This window comes from Phasianus colchicus, chromosome 10 (assembly GCF_987193195.1).
Source record: "Phasianus colchicus chromosome 10, bPhaCol1.hap1.1, whole genome shotgun sequence".
Classification (NCBI taxonomy): Eukaryota; Metazoa; Chordata; class Aves; order Galliformes; family Phasianidae; genus Phasianus; species Phasianus colchicus.
The window spans coordinates 7,132,627-7,144,662 of record NC_143445.1 but is presented as its reverse complement, the minus strand read 5'-3'; the positions used below and the strand labels follow the sequence as shown (position 1 = coordinate 7,144,662).

At 35.5% G+C, this 12,036-nt stretch overlaps 1 protein-coding gene across 4 annotated transcripts in view; it reads right to left on the bottom strand.

Annotated features, from left to right (window-relative positions):
- The window catches only part of CLSTN2 (calsyntenin 2), a 486,477-nt gene that overhangs the window by 18,537 nt on the left and 455,904 nt on the right, over positions 1–12,036 (bottom strand). For all 4 annotated transcript variants that reach the window (XM_090147201.1, XM_090147200.1, XM_090147202.1 and 1 more), the window contains one exon: positions 1,970–2,132. In XM_090147201.1, the coding sequence (XP_090003327.1) occupies positions 1,970–2,132 (163 nt within the window). The remainder of the gene's footprint in view (positions 1–1,969; positions 2,133–12,036) is intronic.

The following is a 12,036-nucleotide window of genomic DNA, read 5'->3' as shown; positions in this document are numbered from 1 at the left end:
TTGGTTGTGTAATTTTTAATCTTAGGCCACATGTACTATATATTAAATGAAGTAATAGAAAAAGTTTAGCCGAAAGTTGGTTCAACTCCTACTCCTAAATAATCTACCTCACAGAAGCACAGTAGTATTAAATGTGAACTACATTAAAAAATGAGAGATATTTGCTAGAATTAATGATAGGACTCTAAATTAAGGCAGGAACTCTGTCTAGACCTTCCCATGTAATGAACTCCCTGAAAAAAGAACAAAGGCTTTTAAATGATATTAAAAAGAAAGATAGATTATACTATAACAAAATCCAGGATACATAATTTTAGGTAGAAGAAAACTAACACTGATTATGTCAAAACAAAAAATAAAAAAATATTTCTACAACTTTTCTCATGCCAGATGTGATGTTAAAGCTGGAAACCAGCCACCAGGCTGGTGTCACTGGCTGGAAGTCACTGACTTCCCTGGGCTACATCACATTTACTCAGTCTCTGACAAAATTAAGTTAGAGTTGGTGAACAGTTTGATAGGTATCTCATGACATACTTTAAACTAAGAACAAAAAAGTAGTAAGATTGCCTTAGATTTTTGGTACCTTAGAATAGTATTAAAGGTATTCTGTTATATATTCAACGTTAATGGAATACTGCAATTAACTAAGTTCATCCTTTGGAGATGAAAGGGTGCAAATATCAGGTAAGGATGGATCGGTGTATATTTGTACTTATGTATAGGTGTAATATGACAGTGATTAAGTAGCTATCATAATACTCATCTGAGTTTAAAATGTATCAAATCTTGTTTTTACTAACAGTGTGCCTTTATTCTTCGTTTTACCACCAAACAAAGATTGGATCTTTACTCTCAAGGTAATCATAATCTAACAATTGGATTTGTTTCTAATGTTCCTTATGCTGAATAGCTCTAGCATACATAAAATGCCCAAATTTTTCAAACAAAACACTGTGCAGATATCAAACTGGCGAACAAGAAGAGAGAAAGTGAACCATCATTAAAGAGTGGTGAGAAAATAAAATATATGCAAAACCATATTTTCCTAATTGCACAGTTTGCTTCACACCATGCTTCATGACTGTATTAAGTGAAAACTAGACACAGCATAAACAAAAGTTAAACACAGAACAGTAACGAAGAGAACTTCACAAGAGCAGATAAGCAGAAAAGGACAGTTTCAAGTGAAAGCAGAGAATAGAAAAGGGAACAGATGTTGGTTATATAAAAAGTAAGAAAAAAGAAATATTATAAAAGGTAGAAAACAGGAAAAACTAATATTTAAGTGAAGGCTCATACAAGTATGGCTTTGGAATGAGACTTTCAGGTTTACTTTACCCTCACCTTTTATATCTGGTCTGTAAGAGAGTAAATTGTTTAAATCAGTGGAATTACTGGTAATATACCAGGATGTGGTGGAATCACTGTCCCTGGAGATGTTCAGGAAACGTTCGGATGTTGTACTATGGGACATGGTTTAGTGGGAAATATTGGAGATAGGTGGATGGTTGGACTGGATGATCTTAGACATCTTCTCCAACCTTGGTGATTCCGTGATTCTACGTGAACAGTGCAGAATTGGTCCAGAAATAGTGAAAACAACAACAAAAATATCATGCAGAGATTGAAAGAGGGAGATAAGCAGAGTTGCACTTTAGACTACTATTTAGACAGTTTGCTTAAAGTTGGACATTAAGGGAAGTACTTAAAAATAGTGAAGTCAAAAGATACAGATGATAATATTTCAGATTAAATATATTAACGGGATTCAGTAGTTCTTTAGATGGTGGAATTGCAAAGCTTGCTAATGTCCTACCTGTTTTCATCCTTGGACTTTCATCAATTATTAATCTGGATCTCTTTTTATACCAAAACCTTTTAGTAACTATTTCATTATTCAAGTAGCAAGGCTTCAAGTAGCAATTCCATCTCGAATTCAGAATACTACCTTCTACTGCCACATTACCTTGCCAGCAAGCACCGACTGTCAGCTGCATAGCTATGTGAGAAGGGTGAATAGGCCAATCATTGGTCACAAGGTAAGGTTCATATGTTGTTCCATCCATGTATAAGGTAACAACAGGAAACTCAACATTGACAACATAGTAATGCCATTCTTTATCACAAATCTGAAAGACAGAATGTAAGAGAAAGATTAATTAGCATTTACTGACTGGTGACTAATTTTGACACCCCATACACTTTTATAATTGTACAGTTTCTAAATCACACTCAGAAAAAACACTTATTGCAATTTATACATTGTTGAAATTAATGACAGTATAAAACTATTGTGATAAATGATATATTATACACAAAATATATTTGGTAAAAAAAAGTCATTTTAAAGCACACTCTTTGAGAACAAGGCATGGCTGAAACAAACAAACAAAAAGACTATTTATTTGTGTTGTATCTTTGCTTTTGTTAATACATAAAATTAATTTCCTAATATCTATATCAGCTTTTCAAAATGCAAAATTAAATGTAAGAAGTGTGTACTTGGTACGTTTTGGCACTTACTGGAGGTCCTTTTCAGCTTTAAGAAAATACATAGCACTTAGGTTAATTAATTATTATCAACTTTATGATTCACTGATTGTGAACTATTGCACAGGTATTTAGAAAGTCCTGTTCAATGCCAGGATTTCTATTGTGCTCTGTACACATATGAACTGAGTTCAAGCAGCCTCAGGCAGGCAACCCAAATCTTCTCCATGCTTCCTTTCTCAGTCTGTTTTTTTTCCCCCTGATATTCTGCACAATGAGGATCCATATGGTTTCACTGATAAGCATCAGTTTTGAAAAGCAGTAGCCACAGTTACGCTGTACTTTTAAGGTGAGAACATCAGTGTCAGATCTCACAAGAATTTCTGAACAGGATAACCAGGGATTACTGCAAGACTGTCACATTTTGTTTGCTAGCTGAATCAGTGCCTCTGAAGACAGAAGCCTAGTGTGCATATACAAACACTCATCCAACTCTTTTTTTCCCTTTATTTTTCAGATTTAAAAGTTCAAATAAATAAATCACAGCAAATTGGAAGGACAGGGCCATGTTTTTAGAAATAAATAAATAGTTACAGTCATGCTGCTTTCAGTTCTGCAGAGATACTTGTTCTGATGTATTAAGAAACTGAAGTGTGTGAATGCAGATATCCTTGCTGCTTTCATAGATGCAAGCAGAAAAGTGACAGTTAAGCATAAAGCTGTCCTTGGCCAGGTTACATGCTATTTCCAGCAAAATCTGCCCTTTGGAAGCAAAAGCTAATGTTTTGTTCCAGAAGACACTTAAACAAGAACTTAATAACTTCTATTTCAAATGGATACATTTATTACTTCAGACATCACAGATCCACAGCTAGAGATAAATGCAGCGAAGTGGCTGCTGGAATCTTCCTGGTGTAAGCAGTAGACAGCACAAATATTTTCTGAAGGTTAAATGAGCTGAAACCAAAATTGAAAGTAAATAAATTGGAAGACTGAAAACTTTATCGAAGAAACAGCGATTGTGAATACGATATGCAGTTCTGTCTTTCAAGTTAAAACAGCTCACCAAGTGTCCTGACCTGATCATTAGACTGTGATTCGTCATAACCCCACTTGCCAGCCATTTTATATGAAACAAAATAAATGATGTGCCTGAGTTTCAGAGACCTTGTGTGATAAAAATGACAGGGGTTAATATTTCACATTTTTCAGAGAACCACCTCAGAGCACTTCTTTCTTGTAACCTTAAGCTGCATCAGTTGGAACATGCCAACTACTATTAAATGAGAGCAAGCAATCCTTGTAATTAAGAATAGAGCATTTTAACATGGCAGCAACAAACATTTGTGGCCATCATATACATAAAAAGCATAGCAATGTGTAGCTGCTCTGATTATTCTAGTGACTGACCAATAAGGCAGTGACATTTTTTTTTAAGAGAAAATGCTGTCTGGAAACACAAGATTGCACAGTCGCCACAATTTAAGAATCCAACAGTGGGTCTCCAGTGCTTCCAAGAAAAATGCACACCTCCTGCTGCAGATAGTCCACAGTCAACAAATGACTCACTTTAATTTTTTCTGATACATTTTGGAACATAAGATACAGGAATTACAGACAGCTTGATAAACTCTTCAAACCATTACTTTTGGGTTTGTGTCTTGTTCCTTAAACTTCAACAACACTTAAATACAAGATGGTTTTGTTTTTTTTTTTTCCAAATGAGAATTTAGGCATTTTAAATATCAGCTTCCTTACTGATTTGAAAAGACAGAAGCTCCTAGGTTATTAATTCTTGTATGATTGCAATACAGCTTAGGTACTCAGATACAAAATATATCCCCCTGAACTATCTTCAAGCACCTTTAAGTGTTAATGAGTCCCAGCATTAAACCAAACTTTCTACAAGATGGCAACAGAATTATTTAAGAAACTCTGGAATACATCACAGCCACTCAACAGCAGGTACTATTTTGTATAACCAACAAAATTAGAAATAAATAATTGTGGAGTGTAATTTGTTATGCTGTTATTTCAGACACCTTCTTCACCTTGTTAACATAGAATACCAATATTTCCCCTGAGTGCATTCCACAGTAGCAACAGAATGTAATGATGGCAGTGAAGCAATGAAAATAAAATGATAAAATATACTAGCTTGGCAAATAAAGAAATTATAGACATCCCAAGTAAGAACTTTATTTAAAAAAAAAGAAGTCTAATTTGCAAAGCTATCCTAATGAGATAAAATTACAGATGAGTAAGCTTGGTTTTTGAAGACTGCTGGATTGCTATACTGGTCTAATCACTTCATCATTTCAGTCTGCCTCTAAACATATTAATCATATCATGGTCAATTAACCATCTTGAAGTCTCAGAGATGACTATAAACCATTATACTGGAATACGGTTTTATGAAATAGAGAAAAACAGATACAACAGTGTGTGAAGAAAGTTTCTCAAGACATGAAAGCTCTCAGTTTTTTTTTCCTGTATAGTGGAATGCTTAGGAATGGGCTGACACCAAACTACTCTGGTTGAGAAGCACATGGCAGTCAGAGAGTTCCTTGGTCTGCAAAGCATTTCTGCTATGACTTTATACATAAGGACCAGATATGCACACATCATGCCCTTTACAGCTCAGAGATGTTTTTTAGCCTTAGTTAGCTTACCTGGGGCATCTGTTTGGCTAGATACACAAAGAAACTGTACTTCAAGAAGTGCCCCAGTGCCTCGGATCAACAACAAACATTCACAATCCTCTGAGTAGCTTCCTAAAAGCCCCTTTTGTTTCTATGTTTTTGCCAGTTAGGTTCAGCAGACAGGAAGTTCAGCCACACAAAGAGCAACATACATCTGGTCAATGCTACTTAGTGCCTGTTTTGGGTCTATTCCTTTAGAGTTGAGAAAGCAATTATTATTTCCATTCCATCTATCAAATGCATGAAGCTTTAAGTTTATACTCCTTTCATGGAAAGATCAGATAATGAAGTAAAAGTCTGGATAGTCTCAAGAATACAACAATGTGTGCATTCATTTCAGATCTGCTTCAGATTTTGTATTAGAATCCCAAATTATTTGTTTAATTCAATCATGGCATTCTGTTGCAAACATACTTTAGACATAAATGAGAAAATTAAACAAGCAAACAAAAAAACCCACAAAGTGAACAGAATGGAAAATTTAAAAATGCTATAATGCTTTCAACCTAACTGGCACGCTTTCCCATTTTTCCCTCTCACTGTCATCAGGGCAGTATCAGCATAGCAGTACATGCTCCGAGTTAACTAAGTTGCATTCTCTGACAGAATTTTCCATGTCAGGTATTTGCAAACAGCAACAGAGGAATTTATTCACTAGGTTACAGCCTCATTCTTACATTTCTGATATGCTGCCATCTCATCTGATGTATTTAATTTTTTCACCTACAGTATTTAATCTATTATAGTACCTTAAATACCGACTGATACAAAATAAAAAATATCACTACTTATTGGAGTCGTTGATTTTGTCCTGACCCCTTCCTCAGTTTTGTCTTTTCTAACACATTGCTCATAACCAGCTGACTGCCTCCGGACCTTTCACTCACACATGGATTATGCTTAATTCCAGACTTAACAACAGATTCAAGTTTGAATAGTTTCAAAAGAATCTATTTGCCAAAGCGAATCCTAAGCTAGGTGAGAACATTAGTAATGTTGTGATGATGCTCATGTTCAAAAGTCAAATGCCATTGGAAACGTTAATGGTGCTAGAGAACCTTCTCCAGGGGCCGTAAGTTGTACACTTGGGCTGAAGAAGAGATGAACTGCTACCAGTGACTTCTGTGCAAAAATATTGAAAACAAGGTGGTTAGTTAAGGAGAGTGTTGCAGTCATTGCCAACAGCTGGGCTGGTAAAACCAATCTGAGATCTGCTTTCATTTCTGTCAGCCTGGAGGTGTTTTAAGTCTACTAACACAGAGCTTAACATATTGAAAGTGAATAAAAGATAGACAGAAATTGAAAAACTATTTAATTTTCCTTCTCCCTTTTTCTTTTCATGGAGAAATTCTGTGCATTATTTCCATTAAACTTTTGGATTAATTAATTCATAATTGAATTCTTATCAACAGAGATGACATAAATTGGAAAAAAAAGAAGTGCAATGTTGTTTCTTCACCCTAGCCTTCCGTAACATTAAATCATCCTGCTTAAACTGATGAATGCGTGCTGGAATGTCACTAAAGGACATACTGGCCATTGAGAACTATAACTGTCTCTAAGACCATGGAGCACTTCACTAGCTGTCTTTTCTTCATTACAGATGAATTCTGTGTCCTTTCATTAGATTTATTTTCTGCTTTAGTGTTTCAACGAGTAAACATTTTACTTAGATCACTCTATACTGGATGAAGCTATTATAATCATTGAAAGCAAAAATCTTACCATTGAGAAATTGCTTTATTGTCAAGGATGTAGCTATAGAGTTGATGGGGTCACCATCATGAAAACTGTGAACATGTAGCTCACTGAGGCTCTGTATTTTAAATTCATTCCATGAAAGAAGACAGCAAATTCAGGGAATCTCCTTTTGATCATATGCTTTAGCACTGTCCATTTTGTTGTAACACCCAGATCTACCCTGCTCTGAAAGCAGCCCCCCTGCTTCAAAGCATGGCACCTCCTACCCTTGTTCAGAGTACAGAACACAGATCATATTTGAATAGAGATAGAGATATTATTTTGAGTTTAAAAAGGAATACCACATCTTTCTTTCTATCTCCAAAATAATCCTTTCTGAAAGAGCTATGTAAAAATTTACAAATTTTGTCACGTGCCTTTTTTTTTTGTGACATCAAATAACCATTAAGTGGCTTCAGTGTTTCTGGATAGAAACAAGATAATATTTTTACAGCAATGTGCAGAAAGCACTGAACTGAATATAAACAGAGAGCTCAAAGGTAACAGATTTAAAGATTCTTCAGGACAGTTTCATTGCAGCTCTGACAAGGACTTAAGGAATCACATTAATGTAAGAACAAAAATGTTGAAAAAAAAAAAACACCCAAGCTATTAATTTGGAAATGTGGCAGTGAATTTCCAGTCACAGCTAAAACATTATGCATATTTCCATATGTTGATTTTCTCTTTTTCTCCAGAAAAAATGCTGTACACTTACATATGTCAAATGAAAAGAAAATTTCCTAAGAGCTTTATGTAGTCTATTTATTATGCAGAAGGTTACTGAGTTTTGTATGAAGGCAGTCCAAAGGTGAGCACAGACAAGGCTTTCTCCTGTCCCTTCTGGGATCTGTAGCTTCTGTCTCTGATAAACAAGAACTTGAAAAACACTGTCCAGTTAGTTTTCTACTGTTACATTAGAAACTCATCTACAATATTAACTGCTTTCCTGTTGTCAATTCTCATCCATAAACCCATACTATTATGGCACATTAGTCTGAGAAAAAAATAAGAAATTATGTTAGGGCTTGCTTTAGCTATAATTCCACTGATTTCTTGACCTTTTTTAGTACATATTTGCTTCAAAAGCACAGCTATCTGCAAAAACTGATTAATTGATACAGGGAAATAAGTTGCACAATTGAATTTTTCTCTCTTTTCTCATTGCCTATGAGAACCTTATGATTTGTCTTTTTTCTTTTTTCTTTTTTCCTCCCCATCAGCACAAGATAGACTGCTATAAATATCCTAGTGTAGCTTACAAGTATGTAATTCAATATTCAGGATGTGCTTACTTCATGGATACCTGGGATACATGTCTTGTAATACCATGAACACAAATATATTTCTGTTGTGAACATGCAGGTTTTACAGTCAGAATTTGCTTTCAAGTTGCCTTTTTCCTACAGTATAATCAGCAAGCTTGCTCATTTTGGGGAAAAGCTGTTGGAAATAAACAAAAGCAAAGTGCAAACACAGACTAATCAGATTCATCTAGCAATATAAATTGCTATGTCTTGTGGCATTATTTATTCTGCCCCAGTAATAGGCTGTGTGCATTAGGCCTTATCTGCCTGTTCTCCCTCTGCCATTAAATTTTAACATCCAGATATGTTGGTTTTATTTAATTTAGCACTGCAGAACTCAAAAGGATTTAAGCATTTGAGGAAAAGGGTCAGTGTAATCTTGACCACTAAGTGGAGCTGTTCAGACTGCAAATAGCTCACAATTCCACAACACCCTAATAACTCCACAACCTCTTCAGAAAATTTTAAATAAAGCTCTACAATATTCATGTTATGTACTGGGTTTTAAAAAAAATCATCTCTTTGGGTTTCCCCTTCTACATTTATTTTTTAGCAACTGTTTCACATTACACTTTTTTCACTCTCTAAAATCAATATGCCCTGCTTCTGAACTGGCAATAGATAAAAGCATGTATGCACTAGTTAAAGCAGAATGGGAGAAAAATATATTGTACGTAGGAAAAAAAACAAAGGAATCAATATATTCTCACAATTTAAATTAACAGGTGATGGATCGTGAAGTGGAATCTCAATTTACAAGTTCACTGCTTTTGTTCATAAGAATACTGTTGCAGACTCATCCTCCATATAAAAAATTGCAGTTTGGATCCTGAATAATCCTGCTCAAATTTGATCACACAGCATCTCTGAAAAAGTTCTGACATTCTGACAGCTGGTGGCAGGCAGTAAAGGGAGAAAAAACCAACAGATTGCTTTGCTCTGGACTAGTGCTTTTATGCTATGAGATTTGAGCATCACCCCTTTTACAGCTGCTAGTGGTAATGTAATTTGTACTGCTATGTGAAGAAGCTTTTCATAACTACTATCTGTACAGGAACTTGGATTTCTCTAATACATTTGATGATGTTATGTCAGCTTCATATATGGGAGTAAATTTTGACAATGAAATAAACATTCTTCTATATTTGTTTAAAATGTACTACTTAGAATCAGCTCTTAGAGACCTTAACACAGCATTTTTCCCTATATCTGCATTTTATTGTCATGTAATTCTGAATTATAAAGGCATGCGTATGACTGGTTGTAGAATAAAGAAGACTGAACACTGTACAAATGAATCCCTTATTCCTTGAACTCAGCTAAGTGTCAGAGGTACATTTACCAGAGAGGAGGTAAAAGAAAGACTGCTGTGCTCCTTATGCCAGTGTTAAGCAAGCTATTGCTTTTTCATAGGAATTTCAGTCAGGAAATTAGAATGCAGCTTCTATTCCCTATCTTTGGCTGCATGTAATCTCCTGGGGGTTTATTAAGTTGGACAAGAGCCACAGGATTCTCAAGACTCCATGGACAGCAGACCAAGTCCGAACTTCTAAATGAGGGACCAAATTTACATGCCACAGACAGACAACACGAAACCCTGACAACAACACCTCTAAAAGTTCTCTCCAAACGTGACAATGCTGGTACCTTATTTAGGAAGCTAAGCAAAGGAGAAGATATCATCCATGACTTTATATTTTGAAAAAGAACAACAAAAGGTCAAGGGGAAGCTCCTCTTTGCCCTTTTCATCTCACTAATTTTAAAGATAACGTAATTTAACACTGATTTTACAAAATGATATTTTTGCATAACTTATGAAACAAATTATTTATTGTCGTGGGCACTAATGAGATATCGGGCTGTGATGTGAAAGGACCCCCTGCTGTGTTGTGGTAGGCGATAACGGGGTATCGGGTTGTGACGCGATAGGACCTCCCCCACTCTGTGAGTAACGTGTGAGTAACACGTGACGCATGCTTAAGGGGCTTAGGCGATAGGGATGTGTACTTAAGGGGTTGTTGTGCCTTAATAAATTGCCATTTGCTTCTACACCATATTGGTGTCAATGTTGCTGTGGCCCTAGCGAATGCAGATCACTAGCCCCTAGCAGTGCGGCCTTTGACACAGTGGTTGCCGGAGGTAACAATTATTTCAATACAAACTACTACAAAGCACTGAGTGTAAAACTAAGGGGTTTTCTGAAGGAGCCTGACCAAGTAAATGCTATCTGCAAAAAAGCACCTACCTGATTACTGTCCCTCCAAAGTCAGATTTTCAAATCTTTATTCACTTTATGGCTCATGCTTTTTCTTCTGCTTAATATTTATACAATTTACATATTTACTTCCCCTTAACAAAATATATATCACAGAGTATAGAAAACAACCATAAGATTTGTTTGCTACCCTTAAGAAAATGTTGGTAGAGTATGTTAAAATACCTTCAAGTCTTATATATATTATGCAATATTGTTTACTGGACACGTCAAAGAGTAAAACCTGGATGTCCATTATATCATTTAGAACATTTGGTGAGGGAAGCACCATCCTTTAACAAATTTTAACTACAGAGAAATACTTCAGGACTACTAATTGCTCAAAAACCAATTCCTGAAAATTACAGTTACGTAACATGATTAAGTATCCTTTAGAGCTCCTGATGTTCACAAAACAAATGTACTGTTGCATTTTACCAGAAATGCCAATTTACCCTGCAGCAACAAATATAAGGAAGCCCTTTCCATCTCTCCTCAGCCTTTTTCCCTCTGCGTACATGCAAGAAGAATGGAAAAGCAAGCACTTAAAAGAGGCAAGTCTGTATTTTAGTACCAGACTTACAGAGGCAAGACATATTCTAATCTTTGATTTTCCTGAGGTAAATGATAGAATGCAGCAGAAGTTTGTAGTGTATTTTATGTTGAGGTTTAACAGAACAACAAATATCTTTCACCTAAAGAAGGAATGAACAAAAAACACCGCAGTCATGGTGGCAAACAGGGCAAATATTTTATTACTGTGACTAAGTGCTAATCTGAACTGTGTATCAATTTAAAAGAGCCAAGTATACACCTGACTCTGAATTTTCCAATATTTATTATCTGGATTTGTCTAAACTACCTGCCCCATATGCTACAGGGCAGATGCTAATTGTAGCACTGACCTTTTTGCTAGATAGATTTGAGTCTCCTCTGTGCTACTGGCGTTCTGCCAGGCAAAGCAGATCCCCATCTTTCACCACAGTATTCTTTGGTAATCAAAGTATCCACTCTATTACTGCTCTATTTAATGAAGTCAACTTTATTTCAACTGCATATGACACTGGAGTCATCTGGAACCAAACCATCAGAACATAAAAGCTGAAAGGAATGGTAAATTTCTATTCAATTACTGAAGACAAAGAAAGGGTAAAGAAAAAAAAAAATCAAGAAAGCCAACAAAAAAAGTACAAAAATTAAAAGTCATCTCATAGCTTCTCCTAATAAGATTTAAAAAAAATATATATATATTACTGCTTGTCCTTTTCCAGAACAATACTTTCAATTTTGAAATAAAACTGATTGTTCACCGAGATAAAGCTGCCTCCTGTCTTATTCCAAGAAGAGCCTGGAATACTGGAATACTCTCTACCATGTCTAAATAATTAACATTAAGACTGAGAGGGGGAAGATAAGACTATGATGGAGGGGAAAGAACAAGTTAAAACAATTCAGTAGTTCCATACTTCCTAATTTTCAGCTATAAAGACGTATGTATGTATAGTTCATATAAACACACCTAGGCATGCATACACACAA